A 21,022-nucleotide genomic window follows, 5' to 3' on the forward strand; every position below is an offset into this window, starting at 1 on the left:
TATCTCCACATTGGCGCCCACTGTTGAGATTACGAAGGTAAGTTGCCAGATAAACCAAAATCCGTATTTTTAGGCAAGAAAATAAGTTTTTTTTAATGCTACATATTTTCATAACAGAACAAAGAATTAAAGCAAAGAAAATAAAATCATCACTTCATTATTTCCATGTCCAAATTCATGTTTTTTTTCCCCCACACACCCAACAAGGTGCCACTAGAGATGAGCCTCTACCTCTTACAGACAAGACAGTCTCAATGACCGGGGTGGGGAAGGTGACAAAAAACAAAACACCCAAAACAATCTTGACAAGATTTTACTTTTTATTCATCATGGTACAACATGGACAATAAAAGCAGGGCAAAAAAAGAAACAAATCTTAAATCTCCAAAATTGATCAAAATTAAATCAGAGTATTTTACAGTTTTGGGACAAGAGCGATCAAAATGAGCTCTAAAGTAGAGGAGAAAAAAAGACACTGCTCGTCTCAAAAGGTCTAACACTGTACATACGCTTCAATTGACTTTAAAAAAAAAAAAAAAAGGTCAGGAAGTGAAGTAGAACCTGACAAATCAATACAAACCACAAGCACTGTTCATTTTATTTTATTTTCACTAAATGCCAAGAAACACGGAGGATGTGGAAAGAGTTTCAAAATAAAAAACAAAAATCCATAAAGAGTTTCTCTAAGTTTGGTTTGTTAAGTGATGTCTGGCTGACATCTTGACCAGTAAAATCAGATAAACAGATGAACCACAACTATCCTTATCCAGCCAAAAGATGGACAGGTGATGGAACAAGAAAAATCGATGCATTCTGTCCTCTCTCCTCAATTTTACGTGTTTTAATTTATTTTCATTTTTCTTTAAATAAGCCATTACACATTTGTGGTTCACCTTGTTTTTAAGCAGCGAAGTATCAGGTTCAGGGTAGGGATGGGTGCACTCTTCAACTTCTTCCTCAACCAGATATTCCAGCTTCCCCTGTTGAGCATAAAGAAACGTCCACAAAATGCAATGTTAGCCAGGGTCCCACAACATCCGCTTGTAGCAACGACTGCTGCCACTCAAACAACAATTTACAAAATCATTTACTAGTCAAATTTCCCTCAAGAGACACTGCTAATAATGCACAAAGCTATCCATTTACTAGCACAACAGACACTTGAAGTCTTGACTGCATTTGGCCAAAATTCCCTGAGATTACTTTGTTTTCTGTACATGTTGCACAAGTTTGCAATTTAAAGAAGCTCTTCAAGAGCTGCCTCAAGTCTAAACCTGAACTTAGTGTCAAAACTACAATATCTGCTTTGCCAAAGAGAAAATGCACTTGATATGTTCTTTTTTAAGTGTAAAATTACAAACACCTGAGCAAATTAAATTTTTAAAACAGCCAAAGCACCGTAGAAAAGCACACATCAGCAATGGTTTCCAATTTGGCAAAGGAATATGAGGCAGGCTGTCTGTGCATCTGTGTGTCTCTGACAATCCTATCGCACATTCTCCCCAAACATGTTTGAAAGTTAACAAATAGGAAAACAAAGAAGGCACAATTAAAAATATATGTGACACAATCAAGCTTTCAAGTTCGTGTTCTGGAGAAGTACACAATTTGCTTTTTTTTTTTTTTTTTTTTCTGACAGGCAACAGCATTCAGAAATGGATGTGGGTAGAGAAAGGAGTACCTGGGGTGAGTACCTGCACAGTTTGAGAGTCAGAGAGTATCCATGATTTTTAATTTGCCCTTTTCTCATGTGGTCTCGCTCACAACACCAACGCTGTGTGAGGTATGGAAGTCAGCTGCAATTCATTCGATAAACCCTACCCTCCAGTTAGTTAGGTTACGTTAGGCCCCCGGTGCTTTAACACCCCCCAAACACACACTGGCATGGCATCATCAGGCACAGTACGCTGGACAACAAATCCATGGCAATTGAGTTATAAATATGGCAAAATAAATAGCTTCTTTGTGACAAAAAAAAAAAAAAACTCTGACGAAGGCTGTTTGTTCACCTGTGCGTTTACATATGAGCAGGAGAAAACTCCAAGGTTTTTAAATGGAAACATGTACACACACAGTGACTGGTTTTCCTCCCTATATGGATTATTACAGCAACAAATAGCAATTATTACATTTTGCTACTTCAAAGTTAAAAATAAAAAAAGATAAATATAAAAGTAAATAAATAAAAGAAACAAGTAAATACAGGCAGGAAATCTTGACTGGATGGGTTAACTTTTTCTGCCATTTTGTCCACAAAGACAAATATACATCTATAAGGATCAAAAACCGATACAAAACGAGGGGTACCTCTGGGCATGTTTGCTCAGGACTACACTGGCCTTTCCCTCTTGGCTTTGTGTGAATGATTTCTACCTTCTTCTCATTCATCGGGCCTAGTCCTTCATCTTCAGTGCATACTTATGATGCACTATTCAAAAACAGGATAAAGATATTTGCATATAGTACATAAGACAAAATCATAGGCATTGAACTGAACATAAACAGGGTGGGAGAGCAGGGGTGAGAGGGTGGGTAAAGGGAGATGGGAGAGGTGGGTAGGGGAGGGGACGTGAGAGGGGAGGGTGGAGGGGGTTGGGTTGAGAGCCAGGGGAGGTGTGAGGAGGAGGACGCACTTACCTGAGCCTGATCTGAGGTCCTATCAGATCAGTTTTAATTGGACTGAGTGTCACCTTCAGAATGGAGGAGCTCTTGCTGGCCGTTTAGCAGAGGGGAGAAGGCAGCCGCCTCCGTCTGCATCGGTTCCGGTTCTGAAGAAGCCTTGATGGCGGCTGCATCTCCGTCAGAGTGCTTGTCTTTCTTAGAGCTGCTCCTCTCCTCTGTACCCTTACGGTCTGAAGGGGAAAAAAACAAAAGAAAACATTGCACATATTAACAAGAAATATATGAGCAAGCTCAGTAAAAACTGTCTTATTAAAGAGTTCAACAGTTGTTTGTTGATGCACAAATGTTCAGTGGGATTGTGTCGAGCTCTGGTTCACCTCTTTCATTTGTTATGGGCACACACTGCTGCAGAACTTCTTATGGGAACAGTTTGATTGTGTGAGCAGGTTGTCTGGGTAAGCACCAAACAAACTGCCCTTTATTGGTATTAACAAAATTATCTGTGCCTGATTATATTAGTAATCCTACTTCTCATTTATGGAATACTGTCCTAAACAGACAAAAGAGGGAGACTGTAGAATTACTGCTCATGTAGTCTAAAAGATAAATAACATGTGTTTTGTGTGAAGTGCTTTATGTAACATAATTTCAAACTACAATAGTTTTCTTTTTAATTCATATTGATACATTTTTTAAATAAGTTGTGTAGTGGTTTACACATTCACCTAACAAGGAGAAAATCTGGGGTTTGATCCCTGGAGGACACACAAACTTCTTTCGGGTGTAAGACAACTAACATAAAAATCTGCCAAATCAAATATGTGGAGCTACTCATTGTGACTCATTGAGAGCAGCCAAAAGTCTCACTAGGATTTTTTTCTCCATCTCAATGAGACTTTTACCTGGATACATAAAAAAATGCTTTTGCCAGTGTTGAAGAAATTCCCTCAAGGCATTCCTGATATAGACCTGTCCATAGTGGGCCCTGCCTTTCACCGTATGAAACAGGCTCCAGCCCCCCATTTTAACCCTGAACTAGATAAGTAGAAGTGCACAGATAAATGGAGGGATGGTATTCAATATATATTGTTTGGAAGGACAGCGGACGATGAGGAAGCAACAAACACAAAAATAATCAGACCGTACCTTTGTCTTTTGATGACCGCTCTCTGTCTCTCTCCTTTTCCCGATCCCTGTCCCGGTCCTTGCTGCGGCTACGGCTGCGGTGGCGGTGAGATTTGCGCTCTGAGCTACGCGATCTCCTCCTGTCACGACTTCGGGAGCGGCGTTTCCTGTCGGAGCGTTCACGGCTGCGTCTCCTCTCTCTGTCCCGGCTCCTACAGAAAAGGGGAGAAAAAGTGCTGTGGTTAAAATGACGTTTGAGAAAATAATCATTCAGAATTACAAATATGTCTTCTCGCATGTTTTAAATTGTAACATTTCATTGGATTCTGCTTTGTGTGTGACATTTCCATGACTGTAAGTCCAAGAGCAACGCTCAGTCTGGTCAGTCGTACCTGCTGCGTTTGCGTTCCCTGTCCCTGTCCTTGTCTCTGCTCCTGGACCTCCGGCGATCGCGGGATCTACTCCGTTTCCTGTCCGATGCCCGACTGGAATGGCGGCTGCCGGAGTGGCTTCGACGTGCCCTCCTATCCCTCTCTCTGTCTCTCTCCCTGTCCCTCTCTCTGTCTCTTTCTCTGTCCCGTTCTCTCTCCCTCTCTCTTTCTCTGTCTCTCTCCCTTTCACGCTCTCGCTCTCTCTCTCGTTCCCTCTCCTTCTCTCGCTCTTTTTCGCGCTCCTTCTCCTTCTCTTCCCCCTCTTTGCGCTTTTTCTCCCTTTCCTCCCTCTCCCGTTCCCGCTCTTCTCGTTCTCTTTTGAGTGCTGGGTTTTCACCCTGAGGGTCTTCAGAGCGACGGCGCAGTTTTTCCTGAGAATACAAAAACATTACACATTATATAATTTCTAACACTTGCAGACATTTTTAAACAGTAACACCAAGCATGGTCTAATTGAAACACTCTCTCAAGCAGCTCAAGTTTGTAAAAAGTTCAAGATACAAGAATGACACAATCCTGTCACCTTGAGCTCCTCTACAGTGGATTTGATCTTGGCGTAGCCCATGTGCTGCTTCCCCATCAAGTGGTCGTCCACTCGGGACTGTGCATCGCCCACAATGAGGAAGGCCCCACACACCTCACACACTTCCATCTGTTTCTCCTGGGCGGCAAAGCTCTCGATGGTCTGGATTGAAAGGGCATAAATTTGTGATTAGACATCAAGTCAAAGAATAAGGAACACATTTCTGATTTCCATCATAGCTGCCTGCCCAGCTCGCACAGATTTTACTTTGAGAGTATTAATAAGAAATACAGCTACAGTAAAAAATAACTTTTAGCTCACCAGCTAAGTTTAAACTCATTTTTTGTATTTGAAATGGAATTAAACTTATGTTTCCTGTCTAATAGTAGGTGATGTGCATGTTATGCTATCTTAAGCTGTGTTTGTAGGCTGATTAGCCCAGGGTAAACTGACTCACCGAGGGGGTGGAGCTGAGTAGTTCCCTCTCCTCCTTCAGCTGCTCCACCAGTTTCATCATTCCCTGGGCCTCCTCCACTCGGCCCTCAGAGCCCAGTTCCTCAATCTGACAAAAAGAAAAAAGCCATGTTACAATGTCACGACTTGATTTATGGAGTGCATATAAGAATTTAGGTGGTTTTATTTTAAATAGTGTGATCTGTAATACAGTCAGGAAAAAGCATCTGAAGTGTCATACAGTCTAGAGTACATGCACAAAAACAGCTGTGGTCACAACAGGTAGCTGATCCTATTTGAATGATTTCAAGTCTGAAGTCAGCTTACACTTAGATCAGTGTGAAGAGCAACACCTTTCCTTATTTTCCCAAAGGGTTCAAAATCTCCTTTCACAAATTACATTTGTTTGTTATTCAATTATTTTAAGGAGAAACTGCACAAGTGTGGGTTGCAGTGAACCTCTTGACAGGACAGCCTTTATCAGACTCCAATGTAGTCTTTTCAAATGCATGTACAGTTAGCCATGCAGTCCACATACCTTCTAAATTCACAAATTTTGGTGGAACAGTGAAGCTGCAGAGTAGCAGAGGTAGTTAAAGTAGAGGAGTTTAAATATATGTGATCAACCAGCCGAAGTAATGCAGACCGCACAAGAGAGGTGAAGACATGAGTGTGGACAGAGAGGTGTGGGTAGGAATGAGTGTCAGGGGTGATTTGTAACAGAATGATAGCAGCTACAGTGAAGGGGTAGGATTATCAGATGGTAGTCGCACCTGCTATGATGTATGAGTTAAACTCAGTTTAGAGCTCAAGGAGGCAGAGTTAAAGATATTGAAATATTCATTGGGAGAAACCAGGAAGGAAGACTTATGGATGTAAAGGAGGAGGACATGCAGAGAGTTAGCGTGACAGGGGAGGATGCTAGTAATAAGGTCAGAGGAAGGCAGGTGTTCCACTGTGGCAAGGCATTAGAAGAAGAACTTGTAGGAGACCATCAGATATCCTGATGCAAGAACCCGCGTTCAAATCTTTCAGTTTTTCCTCAAACACTACTAATTTAAAGATTTCGGGCAAACCTGCACAACCAGGTCTTCGATCTTCTCTGTTAGAACCTGGACTTTCTCCTCATTCTTTCCTGATGGACCAGGGCCCTGCAGAATGAATACATGAGTACAACTAAGTTCAATACATCCTAAGCAGAAACATACAGGTAATGTTATTTTCTTTTAGATTCATATCTTGCACTGTGGTCCGAGAAAACATGAAGATGCACAGAGGAGTTTGAGAATGATGTTCTCAAATAAAAGCACGAACCCCTGCATTCTGCTGAGCCTGGGAAAGTGCAAGCCGGGCATGCCCTCTGCGGATCCGCCGCTCCACTTCCGCCAGTAGTGACTGCAGATAGCGCAAGAAATCTCGCTCATAACCCTCCTTCATGAAGCGAGAGCTTTTCTCATACCTGGATATAACGACACAGAATTGGTTAATTATGTGTAAAATATCAAGCCAAAAAAAAAGGAAAGAAAAAGAAAAAAAGCCACAATAAGAACTTACATTTTTCGAAGATTTTCATCATGGATTTTCTCACATGGACCTGGGAACCCAAAACAATAAACATATTATTGTCAAATCTCAAGGGCTTTGTCCAGTTTATAATACATTTTGGGAATACAAAGTTCCCAACTTACCCAAGTCAGAGCGAGTGTTTGTGAATAACTCAGCAGGGCAGAAGCCACACAAATAGTACCGACAGACCTGAATAAAAGAAAACATATCAAACAGTTTTATGTAAATTGTGCCTCCATAGTAGATCACATTGGATTAAGTGACAGCATGTTAGTTAGACCAACTATAAGCAAATGAATGTGGTAGTCGTACAAATTTACCTAATCAATTTCTGCTTGAACTAAGAACACAAAAAATACCCACAACACTGCAAGTGAAACAAAAACACAACAGCATGGAAAACAGTATTTATTATTAATATTAAATATTAATGCCGAATTACATACAAAGCAGCATGTATGTAACCGTATTAAGTCTTCAGACATCGCAATGCCAGTTTATGCAATAAAGCAGAGCATAACCTTTAGAGAACGTAATGTGCAGGTCCTTTCACACATTAGCACATCGAAATCATTTGTATTAACACAGTTAAACTATTAGCCCAACTATACCCAGAAAACAAGTTGCTAAAACTGAAGTGAGCCCTATGAAACCTTTTAAGAATGACCAAATCGTGATGCTAATCTCGCTAACACGCGTGTTCAAGCACCACTGACTCAAACCGCCCGCTTTTCGCCATCGATTCTGTGCGTGAATCGAGAAATTTTAATTTGGAGGCCATACTGCTTAAACTAGCCGATACTCACCGCGCACGCCATGCACGCGTATTTTGGACACCTCACGGTTAATAGGTTTTAAAACTAGCTAAGCTAATGGTAGCTAGAATGCTAACTTACGCTCTCGTCGTCCCACCGTACGTTGGATCGCTTCTCGTCAGGGGCCAAGTTTCTATCTCGACCCATCAACTCGTCGAGTAACTGGGCGGCAGAAAGCATTTTTCTGCGGGAATGTAGCCTTAATTTAAAGTACTACAATAATATCCAGAAGGCCTAACTCACACCATCTGCTGCGCGAAGTGCTTCTAATCAAAATGGCAGACCTTGTAACAACAACGCCCGCTCGCAGTCCGAGTACAACCAGCCCAGGAGCTGCTCCCGCGGCCTCTGAACCGGAAGTACTAGTCTGACCATCGTGTCCAGGATTCAGTTCTCCGTATAGTGCTGCAAACTTTTACCATTGATCAAAAACGGACAAAATATGCAATTTCTATTTGTATTTTGATCAGAAATAGATGTTGCGGCACTGCGTATGTTTGTGCTTTGTTTTATTTTGAAAGTTTACAACGGAAGCAAGTTCAGATTAGTCTGATGAGCTTGGAAAGAAAAGCGTTTGGACTTCTTTAAGGTTCTTGAAGACAAATGCTGCATTGAATAGCCAGATTGTGGTGGTGTATGAAAAGGCTCATCAGAGGATATCACACAAGGACATTCAGAGATGAACTAATGTTATTTTCCACTGGCATTGGCTCTTTATTTGATACTGTAATATATAATGTTTACTTGTTGCTTTTACTCAGTTCCCATCGGTCACACTAAAAACTTCAAACTCAGTGAATGTTGATAACAACAAACACACGTGAAGCTTTCTGACTGCATATTTCACAGATGCAGTGCTATGGCATCATCAAAATCTATCTCAGTGATGCAGATTTTGCCAGATCCGATTACTGCCAGAAATGATTAATAAATGTATACTTTTGTGACTTCAGTGCTGACCAAATATTTATTAAAGCAAGTCCACATAGATTTCCTGTTATTGTCCCCAATGTGTTTTAGTTTTCCTCTGTCACACCAACCCTCTGCATGTCCTCTTTCAGTCCACCATCTATGAACTGTAACTTTGTCTCCTCTCCTTTCATTTAGCCATACATCATAACAGGTTTTACTACCATCTAGTAACTCATTTCAACTCCCTCTGAGTTTCTATGCACCTTTACAGCAACACTCAGAGCAAGCATTGCATCTTCTTACATCCAGTGGTGCCTCCCAAAAATGTTTTATACGGTAGTCATATGGGGGCCACTAAAACTATTGGGCTGGCAGAGCCAAAACAGAATTCACAGTTTTATTATGCTGTTGTCAAATATAATTTCAAATATCATATATTAGTTTTCTGCTAAGAAAGTTAATATCACTGAAAACTAAATAATATTCTGAAATCCTCTTGATCGGCCCTCCGCTCTTCTCAACGTACTTTTTTCACTCATTTGTGCATTTCCACCTCTAACCTTAATCACCCTAAACTGCTATGCATCTTTTCCACATTGATCTCTTACCATAACCAGTTTATACAACTCCTGTTCTCTGTTCTTAGTGTCCAGAGCCTTACATACAATCCACTATTAGCCTTTGCCACTTCTCTTTGCTGTACACCCAGCCTCCCAGTACTCTTGTCTACTTTTTCTTTGTTAACCTCTTCCTTTGAATACTTAGTTGTACTCCCTCACTTTACCACTAAGACTCCTTATCTTCGTTCCTCTCGTCTTCTTGCAATTCCCCTCGCCACTCATAAAGTCTGAAACTGTGATTCTTTAAAATTGCTGCCTTGCAGCTGTAGTATCCCTGGTGTATCTTACACCAAAGTTCAAGTTAGTGTAGTATCGTGGGTGTTTGCTCCCCTCTAGTGGCATACTGAGGAAATTCAGCTTAAAAATGTACTTCAAGTTTAAAACCAGTATTTATAACTTTATTAAAATGGATATAAAAACAAAAGTAACAGGTGTGCTTGGGACAAATAATCAACAGCTGTTTAGGTTTTTCTGGAGTAGCGATTATAAGTGTAGGGAGGTTTATTCCAGCTTGCCTGCAACACGTGTGAGTAAAAAACAGTTGAAGTACTTTGAACTTTTATCTCCCAGTTATTTCCTTATTCATGACAGCCAACGGCAGTATCACACAATTTACGTGGGGAATCGCACGGGCTACGCGATTCCTCGGAGGGGAACTAACATTTGTGCTCACTGTTGTCACATCTAAAGATGCCCCCCCGACGAGGCGGCGGTGTTTTTGGCAGTGCATTGACGGAGCTCTGACACTACTGCTTGATTGAATGAGTTTATAGCGAGTGCATGTGGTGCCACTGTAACGCGAACTAACAGCAGAAACACGCGGCGGGGACACGACTTGACGTGTGAACGCCAGAGACGGTCAACACGTAGTTGAAATAACCAAAGCGATTTGCTGCCATAAGCTAGCACCTCGTCGAGCTAGCCAGTAGGTAAGGTTAGCCTGGTAGCTAATGCTAGCGGTTACCAGTATATTTAGCTAATTAGTATTGGCAACATAATTCGCGTGGCCTTTGCGTGTCCTATGAGCGCACGTCGCTAGCCGTGTGAACCAAAAATGTCCACAAATTCGCTGGATAAAGAGCTACAGGAGCAGCTGAGAGAGGCGTCTGCCATCGGGGATATCGATGAAGTGCGGGCGTTAGTGGAGAGTGGGGTTAATGTCAACTCACAAAACGAAATCAACGGATGGTAAGTGTTTTCACCGATTTATAGTAGTATTTGTTCGGTCGCGACTGCAGCCGGCCAGGAGTTGAGTGCAGTCATTGTAGAGCAGAGCTACAGGGATTAAAAACACTGCTCAGCGTTATCCTATTACGCCAAGCAGGGCTTGTTAATCAGCCAGCGCTGCCACTTTTAGCTTTACTTTAAAACCAGCAAACAAGCAAAGTATTGAGTAAAGTGGCTGCTTCAACCACAAGCTTTTTCTCTTTGCTGTAGCCTGGTTATTGAGTTCGGAAACACAAACCCACCTTTGATTATTACATTTTCACGCATGCGCCCATCATCAGTTACTTTGCACCCATAAAGAACCAAATAGAGTCATATCGAGATTTTGGTTAAGTTTTAAAGTAATATATACATTATTTATATGTTTCCATTTTGTATGCCAGTGCCACACACTATAGTCAGCTTAATGAGAGGTGGTACCACTTGAGTGATACAGTATATTTCTGTTATTATTTTTCCTTTTCTTTTTGTACAACACTAAATTGTCTTGTTTCTCCAATAATCCCTGCAGGACGTGCTTACACTGGGCATGCAAGAGGAATCACAAGCACATAGTGTCCTACTTACTCAGTTGCGGAGCAGACAAAGACATCCTCACAGCAAAGGATGAGTTAGCGTCACAACTGACATCCAAGCCGGAGATCAAAAGACTGTTAGGAGGTAAAGTCAGCATTTCTCACTCTGCTGCTCCCTGTGTCACATCGGTGTAACTGGGCTGGTTACGGCTCAGGCCGTAGAGCGGGTTGTCCACCAGTTGTAGCATCAGTGGATCGATACCGGCTCCTCTGATCTGCATGCTGAAGCTTCCTTGGGCATCCATCAGTGTATGAATGTTAGGAAGTGCTTAGGCATAGATAAAAGTACTGCATGAATGTGTAAGTGCGATTGAGTGAGTGAAGTGTGTATCTATAATCAGTTATAACACTGGGCATTTGTGTTGACACATCTGCGGCAATCTTTGCTATTTTTTCGAGTCTGTTTCCAGGAAATAATGCCCCCTCTTTTGTGATCATTATTGCAACAGTTGAGGTGGAGGAAGTGCCTGAAGTGAAGGAGCCCGAGTTGCCAATCGTCCCCAACTACCTGTCTAACCCGCCCTTTATGTATTCCAAGATGGACAAGAAGTCAGAGGTGATTCACCTTACACAAAACGGTTCTGGAGAGCACGCTGAAGACACGCAGAGTGATTCGGCATCTCTTTCGCCAACGCACGAGCCTCCTCGGAAATCACAGAGCCTCGTCTTTGATGCCTCCGCTCCTTCCTCAAATCCCACCATCAACCACAGCCAAGCCCAGACTGGGGAGTTCATCCCTGTGAACGAGCAGAACGGTGTCTCACCCAGCACGGCTGCTTCCCACAGTCACGCTGTCGTTAACTGCACGGTGCCCATGGACCTATCAGTCGAGCCTCACCTCGTCAACCACGCCGATTACCCGCACACAGTGGTGCACAACGGCACCGTGTGTTCGCCTCCACTGGCCTCACCCAGTCCCAGCTTGGCTAGCAACGGTGGGAGCCAGGTCCAAGCCCCAGTGGCAAGCACAAACCCAACTGTGAGCAGACAGCAGTCCATCCCGCAGCAGCTGAGTTACGGCCAGGCTGGTGGTGCCATGCCAGCCTTCCAGCCTTTCTTTTTCACCAGCACCTTCCCTGTCAATGTACAAGGTGGGTTTACTGAGAATTAAAGATTAAAATAACAGGAAATGTTTATCTCAATTTCAAACACATTAAGTGGGAAGAAACAGCTCCCCTGGTTTACTCTGAAGCTTCGAGGTACAGCACCACAAGTATCAGCACATTTTTCTAATAAACATGACGTGCGGTTTACTTTTTATACATCTTGTTTGATTAATGTTTATGCAAATAGAAATATAAAACCAACAGCATGGATTATTTTCTAGAAACTGCATGCTGTAAGGATTTCTTAGCTGAGAGTAGTAACTTCCTCCTTTGCCTTGAGTTTTCCTGGCAGCTAGCAGAGCCCCATTAAATTACTGCACACTGCTAAACACCTTCTGGTGTCAGGCGTAGCAGGGGTAAGAAAGAACCAGGCTCTTTGACACTTTGTCGGTGAATGTTTTGACAGTAAAACTTTCATGTGGCATGGCAATATGGATATTTGCAGCTGAGTTACTAATAATATCACAGATATAACAACTTAAATTGTCTGCATGATGTCGTCAACCTGTCAAACCAGAAACTGGTCTTTATGACAAAATATAACCAGCATGCTTTCTTTATAAATGTGCTTTCATAAAAACTAAACAGACCCTTTCTTTTCACTTTTTAAATGATCAGTAAATGAACTGTTCAGAAAGAATATTCAGTCTCTCATAGTAGTACAAAGCATTCATAAGGTGCTGCTGTCTGAGCACAGACAGAAAAATCATATATTTGCGTTTCCACAGGTTACATGTTACCATGTGTGCTTGAGATTACCAAAACTTCTCAACCACTTTGAGCTGTAGAGAAAGTTCAAATGGTTCCTGAAAGAAAATAATTATTTTATGATTTTACAGCCAAAATGACAAGATGCACCTGGTGCCTGTGTGACACTTTGGTGGTTAATGTAAAGATGTATTGCTGTTGTTCTCGCTCTCTAGAGTTGGTACTGAAGGTGCGTATCCAGAACCCCAATGCACGGGAGAACGACTTCATTGAGGTGGAGCTGGACCGCCAGGAGCTCACCTATCGTTCCCTTCTACGAGTCTGTTGCCGTGAGTTGGATATCAGCGCCGAGCACGTGGAGAAGATCCGCAAGCTGCCCAACACCATGCTGAGAAAGGTACGGACACAAAAGCCTGCTTACTCTGTGTAGGCTGATGATGTTATTGTACAGTGTCATGTCCACACAATGGAGAACAAGCGACCGATTTTCTCTGTCATACTATCTTAGATGTGGAAAGACCATTTCAGCCATTTAAAGGCTTTTTTTCCTCTTCATTATTATTATTTCTTGGTCTCATTTAAAGGAGGGCATGAGACGGATAGTATTACAAACAAATTCAGTGGAGGGGACAAAGTGGAGTATATTTAGTCTGCTGTCTGTGTGGTTAGAAATTGGCCTCACTCTATGAAACTTTAAACCTTTTAAACAAAAGGTTGTTGTGAATATTATAGGTTGCCATATCCTTTGTTACAAGGACTGTGTGACATCTTCTGCTACTGTGTAATTTCGTGCTAAATACACACCTAATGAAAATGCACCAAAGCCACTCTCAGGCTGACGTGTCGTATATAATGCATGCTTAGTATCTGCCTAGCGCAGCAATGCAACCTGTCCTGTTAGGTTAGGAATATATTCAAAACAATTCAGCTTTTCAGTCTCACTGCTTTCCTCTGTCTGACTCATGCATGTGACACTCTCTAAATCTCTTAATCTGTAGTTTGTGAGCCACTTGAACTTTCCATTGAAACCTTCCCACCCCCCTCGGTACACTGTTGTATGTTCTCTTATGTCCAAATGATGACTGCCTGATCAAATTAGAATGAATATCAAAAGACAAAGCTGCAGCATCTAGCGCTGCAACAAGTGGTTCATTTTGTTTTCTCTTTCCATTCATTGTTTAGTCTGTGAAAACTCAAAGTAGCTGAAAGTGGCTCTGTATTGTAGTCCAACCCCAGGGTGACCCAAACTGAACTCCACTGACATAAAAAGACAAGAAGCTTTGGGCTTTACACGAGGCAGCTAAACATCAGTTACGTAAAATTATTGAAGGCATAAGTAAGCTATTTCAGGTCTGTGTCTCTTGATTGGTTAAACCTTCATATTTTTAAATAATTGAGGGGGGGGGTACGTGCAGTGGGTGGTAGATTTCAGTAAGGACGTATGCTCTCAGTAACAACACACACAGTTCTGTGCTGCTGTGTTAGTTTAGAGTGAAATCATTCAGTGATTCCATTTTCTTTGGTCATATCCACGTCCTCTCTACTTTATGGATGTCCATGAAAAAAAGGTTTAACTTGAACTTGTTGAAACTGTAGTGTTTGTTGACGATTTCAAATGCGACTATCTGTCTCCTGACCAGGACAAGGATGTGGCTCGGTTGCAGGACTTTCAGGAGCTGGAGGTCGTGTTGGAGAAAGCAGAAGGCCTGTCCCTCTTCTCTGGGTCTGGGGGCCTAACAGACAGACCCTGCTACAACATGAAGGCCTCCCGACTCACCTACTAGAGCTCCCAAAAAGCTGGAAGTCCCCCTGCTTACAATGGGCTTCTGTAGCTACCCTCAAGCAACCATAACTAGTTGCCTGCCCAGGTCCCTCGTTACAGTTTTGTTCAGCTTTGGTGTTTTGCCAGTTTAACTAACTGGGAATCTTTTTTTTCCCCCCAGACTGTAGCTTATTGTTTGCCTCCTGTCCTCCTCTGACCCTCACGCTGCTTTTGTGTACCCAAACCAGTTCTAAGCGATTACTGATGCATGGTGCCCTGAATGACGTGCAGAAGTATTCGGGCACCTCTCTCATCTCTTTAGCTCTTTTCTCTCCTCCCACTGCACTTTGTGCCAAGGCTCCAGTTGGACAACAGAGGAGGACACTGGCTTGTCTTCCTTATGGGCTGGACTTGAACGGGATTCTGCAATAGCCTTATATGGACACGTTTCTATACTGGTTCAGGCTGTGGTCTGAGAAGACAGCGAGCAGAGGGCAACAGGAAGGATTTGCATAACTCTAACTGATAAGATAATCAAGTCAACAGAACAGGACCAGGCGCAGCACAGTGGACGTGACCTGTTGAGTGATATCACACGTACTGGCTCTAGTACACACTTTCATATATGCTGTAGGCAAAAAACTGTGTGGTTTTTTTTTTTTTTCCTGCAGTGTATCTGCTCTTGGCCTAATTCTCAAGGTGGATTTAATCTCACAACAGGTGACATTTGAAGTATCGCTGGACTAATTTTACTTGTATTAGACGATAGCAGAGATGACGCTTTAATCTCTTTCCCACAAGGATGGACACGTTTGAGCAGGAGTACTCGTTTCCCTGCATAGTGAAACCATTCAGTTGTACACTGTGGTAAAGGAAGATCTAGTTATGTTTGTTTATTCACGTAAGACTTAAATGTTGGAGATAAAACTGCAGCCACTTGAAACTGACCCCCCCTTTTTTTTCCTTTTTCTTTTTAAACAAATATCACTTTTGCTTTGCAGGGTATGTTAATATGTTTCGTCACTATAAAACTTATCGTCAACTGTGAAGGGTTCATATTTAATTTACAATTACACTAATACTAATAAAGCAAGACCATGAATAACGCTTTAGGCTGATGAGGCTCGAGTCCCAGCAGAGGTTGCTTATGACTCTCCGTTTCGTTTTTCCATGAGTTCGAATGTATTCAGTTGTTGTCCATATGTTTAAATGTGTTAGGATTGAAACCAAAAACGAATCTAGCCAGCAAAGATGCTAACCACATAAAAGAAGGCATCCTCGACCGATATTCAACTCCAGGAAGGAATGAAACAAGAGATTGCTAAGGACCTGACGGTGTTTGTTTTTTATGATTCAGCGCTTCCTTGTTGCGAAAATAATATTACAAACAGCACTGTCACTTCAATTCAAACCTAAACTCGTATATGGTGACTAGATTTTTTTTTTTTTAGTAAAGACAGGAGGAGTATAAATGTATGGCTTTAGTTCTACCAGCAAGGCCAGTCTAGTGCTAGTAAGTCCTTTTAAAAATTTAAATACACAACAAAAAAATCAAAGTAATGTTAGTTGACGATTAACACTAATAGGAAAGCTAATTGTTAAACTGGTGAAGAGGCACAGCCACGTCGTGTTAGATGGTAATGTTTATGCTGCTTTCATCGACACATAATCCTTTAATTCACGATGCTGGGGCTCGTTTCTTTTAAGCAGTGCTGGCGGACGCCGCTCATGCCCTGCAATCAGTTTCTTACCCAGTGGTAACTGTTTACTGTTCAACTGTATTACCTGAAGCTCTTACTGTATTTATATGTTTTATATTTTTTAATTAATTTGTATGTATGTTTTAAACCAGCTAGGCCTGTTGTTTACGTGTCAAAAAAAAAGTCTAATGTCTCGGAGGAGTTCAACAAAGTGGCGGGTGGAGTGCTGTGATGCTGAAGCTAAGTGCAATGTGTGGGGAGGAGGAAGGTGTTTCAGAGGTTTTCTTGAAGGTGAAAGGAGGTAGACGGAGTGCTTAGTTTATGTTCCAAACTATTTTAAAATGCTTTATTAAGTGAAGTTGTGCCACGTGTGTCAGGCAGGAGCTCAGTTGAGAAAGTGGGGACGGTTTGCGCCCCGGTGAATGAGAGCAGCATGTTTGCAGTCGGTTTTTATGGAGTCGTCTTTGATTCTGTGGGAAGCGGATGACTAACGTTGTATTTGTTGGGTTGCTTATTGTTCTAGAAAAAGCAGTTTGACTTAACCTATGCATTCAGAGTCTGATATTTTTATATACAGTACGTCCTGTGTACTTGTAGAATTAATCTTGGGCACTGTTTAATTTTTTTTTGTTTGTTGTTTCTGATGACCTGTATGTTCTTTGATAAAGCATGGCATATCTCCATCTGACTAATTGTTTGAATATCTACACTGAACTCTTTTCCTTTTACATGTGTTGTGTTGCAAGTTTAACTGAAATGAAATGTGTTTCAGGTGACAACCAGAAGAGGGCACACATGAGAAAATACAAGAAGAGCCACATGTAGAAGGACTAGTGTGATAATCTACAGATTTTTCTAAATTTCTTTGAGTTCACTGCAGTCATAGAGATACTGTTTGTATTACAGCCTAAACGTTGATTCTAATAAACATCAGAATATTTTTCCATTTGTAGGTTGTTAGCTATACAAACCCAAATCTAAGTATAATAAAACCACAGGGAAGTAAATTAAACTCTTACCAAGGTACATTTGATAAGATGATTCTCATAGTGTCATCACATTGCTCATAGCTTGCATACATCAATCAGCCAGTCAGGAATCAAGGAGTTGCTTGACATTTACATTTTAAATGCTGCTGTTACAATTATATGCATATGCTCTGGCCACTTCATTAGGTACACTTTGCCAGTAGAGGGTTGATCCAATTCAGAGCTGCCTTTGTTTTTCGTGGCAGAGATTCAGTTGCTGAAAACATTCCTCCAAAATGTTGGGCCATATTGACATGGTAGCATCTATGATGTCGATCTCCCCGTTCTACCACATTCCAAAGGTGCTCTGTTGGATTGTGATCTGGTGACTGTGGAAGCCCTTTGAGTGCAGGCAACTTATTGCCACACTCAAGATTCATGATATGATTTTTGTGACCTTGCTTGTTATCCTGCTGGAAGCAGCCATCAGAAGATGGATAGACTTTTCATAAAAGGATGGACGTGGTCAGCAATAATATTCAGGTAGGCTGTGGTATTTAAACAATGCATAATTGATACTAAGGGGCCGAAAATTTGCCAGGAAAATAACCCTCGCACCATTGCAGCACCATCGCAGCACCATCACCAGCCTGAGCTGTTGAAACAAGGCAGGATGGGTCCATGCTTTCATGCTGTTGATATTAAATTGTGACCCTGCCATCTGAATGATTGTTGGACAAGGTGACATTTTTTCCCATCTTTTTTCCTTGTTTGTTGAGTCTGTGTGAGTTTTAACCTCCGTTTCCTGTTCTTAGCTGACAGGGGTGGCATCAAGGTGTGGCTTTCTGCTGCTGTAGCCCATCGGCTTCAAACTTCAAGGTGTTGTGCATTCAGACATGCTCTTCTGCATACCTTGGCTGTAAGAAGTGATTATTTGAGTTAATATGGCCTCATCAGCTTGAAGCTGTGTGGCCATTCTCTGACTTCTGACATGAGAACTGCTGCTCACTGGATTTTCTTCTCTTTTTCAGACCAATCTCTTTAAAGCCAAGAAATAGTTGTGTTCTGATACTCAGTGTGAAGGCCAGCAGGTCAGCAGGCCAACAGGTCATCTTGACCATGTCTACTTACCTAAAAGTACTGAGTTGCTGCCATCTGATTGGCTGATTAGATGTTAGTGTTAAGAAGTAGTTTAAGGGGTACATAAAGTGACCGTTGAGTGTACTTTAGACATGTATTTCAAGATGTGATAAAATGAGATATCGCGCTAATCGCTCAGTGCTGCTACGCCATCCAGCTGTGGTTAAGTTCATTCTACTTTAACATTTGCACAACAAGCCAGTGTTGTGCATCGTTCTGGTATGGACTTAGCTGACAACACATTTTGTTATGTTCCTTTTTGGTTTTAAAGAACATAAACATCACCTAAGTCCTGATACTTGTATGTGTGAAATCCTTAACCTTTTCAGCGAAATGAATACAGCGGTGTTCATGTGGTGACCAGATGTTCAGAGACAGCAAATCTGCAGAGCACAAATATTGCATAATATACACAGAATTGTGTTCCAGAAGTTAAGCATGCGTGTGTGTGTGTGTATGTGTGTGTCTTCAGAAAATGCAAGCCAATTTACAAAGAGAGACGAGGCATTTTTAGTGAGATGTACTGCATACATTATCTGTGTGTGTATTCCTACATGTCTCTCATTGACATGCTGTGTGTCTAGACTGAAAAATCGGCTTAGGTCCCTGCTGTGGCTGGACGTGTCGTTCTCCTTTGTTATGGAATGAGACACTCATAATAAGCTTAGTATGAACAGTCATAACACCTTCATTGTTTTTAAACCAGCCCCACCAGATCCTCTGACTTCAATCGTGGGCAAAAGCATCTGTGGATCGACGTGGTGCAGAACCCCTCAGAGCATTTTTACAAATAAAGGCAGAAGGTGATGTTATTTGCAGGTACACTACCAGTCAAACGTTTAGACACACCTCATTTAATGGTTTTTCTTTATTTTCATGACTGTTAACAGTGTGGATTCTCACTGAAGGCATCAAAACTATGAACGAACACATGGAATTATGTAGTAAACAAAAAAGTGGGAAATATATTTTAGATTTTTCAGTATAGCCACCCTTTGCTTTTATTACTGCTTCGCACACTGTTGGCATTCTCTCGATGAGCTTCCCAGAGATGCTGAGCACTTGTTGGCCCTTTTGCCTTCACTCTGCGATCCATCTCATCCCAAACCATCTTGTTTGGGTTTAGGTCAGGTGACTGTGGAGGCCAGGCCATCTGGCGCAGCACTCCATCACTCTCCTTCGTCAAATAGCCCTTAACTTGCGATTTCTAAGGCTGCTGGCTTGGATGAATTTATCCTTAGCAGCAGACGTGACTCTTGGTCTTCCTTTCTGGGGGCGGTTCTCATTTGAACCAGTTTCATCGTAGCACTTGATGGTTTTTGCGACTGCACTTGGGGACAGATTCAAAGTTTTGATTTTGAATTTTCCAGACCAATTGAGCTTCAGTTCTTAAAGTAATGATGGACTGTCGTTTCTCAAAATAAAACAAGATAAAATTAAATTTTTAACATTTGAAGTAAAATCCAAACTGCTAAGGGAGAAATACCGATGGTTAAAACTGGCGTTCCTCAGGGTGCCATCCTTGGCCCCTTATTGCTCACGCAAGCACTCCTGGAAGTAGATGTTCTTAATGGCAGGAAAGCTTCTGCCAGTGATGTTCTCTGTCACATCCAACAAACTCTTTAGTGATTTTTGACTTTTGGCAGAGCAACTCCTATTGCACAACTGTCCTGCAACCTGTTAGAAGGCTTGGTGGTATATTATATAATGTATAATAAGCATACAATATTATTATATTTTATTCTTATTATTACAAACATAAAATTGTGGGGTTCTTGGACTGTTTGGTCTGCACAGACACATGGAGAGGGTGCACGGCGAAGGTCAAAGTCAAGGTCTGTTTTCAGACAATATATGTTCTGAAGGCAGATAGACTAGTGGGCTGCATGGGGTCCTCCATGTAGCTTTATTCAATATTTGACATGCCCCGTAAGCACCAGTGTCGACTATGCTGGGAATGCAGGGTCTTGAGGGTTGAAGGTTAGGGGTGGGCGGGTCTGTGGTGGTGGGGGTGTGAGTGAGCAGACAGGAAAAACATATCTTGACTGTGACTGTATACACTTCCAAAGGTGAATCTTTATAATCAGTGTTAAACACATTCTTTATATACTTCCTTTTTATGTGTCCGTGTTTATACAAGTGCCCTCAGAGAGGGCTAACAGACAGCAGAGGAGAATGGGACTGCAGGGCTTGGCCTAAAGAACAGTGGGCCTCTTCAGGCTCAGCAGGGACTCAGCTTGGGAAGCCTACATAACCACGCTCTTTGCCTCTCTCTCACACACACACACATATAGAGACGCAGAAACAGAAGCTTTCAAAATGTAAACATTTTTATTCCTTTAAAGCTGCACCAGCTATTTAACACAAGCAAAGGCTTAAAGTGTGGACTATAGAAAACCCTTTGTTCCTGTGGTTTTGTTCACACCAAGCAGAACTCCAACCTATTTGTTTTGTTTTGAGGCCTTCTCTTCTGCAGCACTTCCTGGAATTGCCTTTTGCGGGAAATGATACAGTTTCTCACAGCGTGATTTCAAGCTGTACTATTTGTGACGTCCAGCATGTCAATATTGTGATAGCTGCCAAATGACCCTGCAGACTCTCCTTTACTGCAGCATGCCCTGCCTAAAGTTTTTCCTTTTAGGTTTCCAGACACTGCAAAGCTTTTACTTAAGAAAGTTAAACACCAATTTCTATTCAGTTTATAATTGACTAACTTATCAGTAAGAGTCATTAAAGGGAAATCAGTGGTTATTCCTTATTTAGCAGTTT

At 41.8% G+C, this 21,022-nt stretch overlaps 2 protein-coding genes across 6 annotated transcripts; one reads left to right on the forward strand and one right to left on the reverse strand.

Moving 5' to 3' along the window:
• Positions 1-300: 300 nt before the first annotated feature.
• Positions 301-7,880, reverse strand: luc7l3 (LUC7-like 3 pre-mRNA splicing factor). 5 transcript variants are annotated; one of them, XR_003219953.1, is made up of 12 exons: positions 7,617-7,880; positions 6,843-6,909; positions 6,709-6,748; positions 6,469-6,613; positions 6,231-6,305; positions 5,159-5,263; positions 4,702-4,863; positions 4,140-4,549; positions 3,769-3,959; positions 2,638-2,852; positions 2,308-2,428; positions 301-980 (listed from the first exon to the last, which is right to left on the reverse strand). XR_003219953.1 is itself a non-coding variant. In XM_005457699.4 (11 exons), the coding sequence occupies exons 1-10, from the start codon at positions 7,713-7,715 to the stop codon at positions 2,671-2,673; spliced, it is 1,476 nt and encodes a 491-aa protein (XP_005457756.1). In that variant the 5' UTR covers positions 7,716-7,880; the 3' UTR covers positions 301-980; positions 2,638-2,670. The 5 variants fall into 5 exon arrangements, 3 of the variants coding, with proteins under 3 accessions (XP_005457756.1, XP_005457755.1, XP_019213515.1); XR_002061882.2 differs by having other exon boundaries at positions 2,308-2,852; XM_005457699.4 differs by lacking the exon at positions 2,308-2,428.
• A 1,783-nt stretch (positions 7,881-9,663) lies between these two features.
• Positions 9,664-16,828, forward strand: ankrd40 (ankyrin repeat domain 40). The gene is made up of 5 exons (XM_003452840.5): positions 9,664-10,255; positions 10,806-10,954; positions 11,319-11,960; positions 12,899-13,080; positions 14,324-16,828. The coding sequence occupies exons 1-5, from the start codon at positions 10,122-10,124 to the stop codon at positions 14,465-14,467; spliced, it is 1,251 nt and encodes a 416-aa protein (XP_003452888.1). The 5' UTR covers positions 9,664-10,121; the 3' UTR covers positions 14,468-16,828.
• The last annotated feature ends 4,194 nt before the right edge of the window (positions 16,829-21,022 follow it).

This window comes from Oreochromis niloticus, linkage group LG4 (assembly GCF_001858045.2).
Source record: "Oreochromis niloticus isolate F11D_XX linkage group LG4, O_niloticus_UMD_NMBU, whole genome shotgun sequence".
Taxonomy (NCBI): Eukaryota; Metazoa; Chordata; class Actinopteri; order Cichliformes; family Cichlidae; genus Oreochromis; species Oreochromis niloticus.

What these genes read in the sequence shown, in the direction of transcription:
- luc7l3 (XM_005457699.4), bottom strand. Translation starts at nt 7,715, where the DNA reads ATGCTTTCTGCCGCCCAGTTACTCGACGAGTTGATGGGTCGAGATAGA. An exon ending in TACGGTGGGACGACGAGAGC is followed by an intron (nt 6,910 to 7,616) that starts GTAAGTTAGCAT and finishes TCTTTTATTCAG; the next exon opens with GTCTGTCGGTACTATTTGTG. An exon ending in CCACTGTAGAGGAGCTCAAG is followed by an intron (nt 4,550 to 4,701) that starts GTGACAGGATTG and finishes TTGTATTCTCAG; the next exon opens with GAAAAACTGCGCCGTCGCTC.
- ankrd40 (XM_003452840.5), top strand. Translation starts at nt 10,122, where the DNA reads ATGTCCACAAATTCGCTGGATAAAGAGCTACAGGAGCAGCTGAGAGAG. An exon ending in CAAAACGAAATCAACGGATG is followed by an intron (nt 10,256 to 10,805) that starts GTAAGTGTTTTC and finishes TAATCCCTGCAG; the next exon opens with GACGTGCTTACACTGGGCAT. An exon ending in GATCAAAAGACTGTTAGGAG is followed by an intron (nt 10,955 to 11,318) that starts GTAAAGTCAGCA and finishes TTATTGCAACAG; the next exon opens with TTGAGGTGGAGGAAGTGCCT.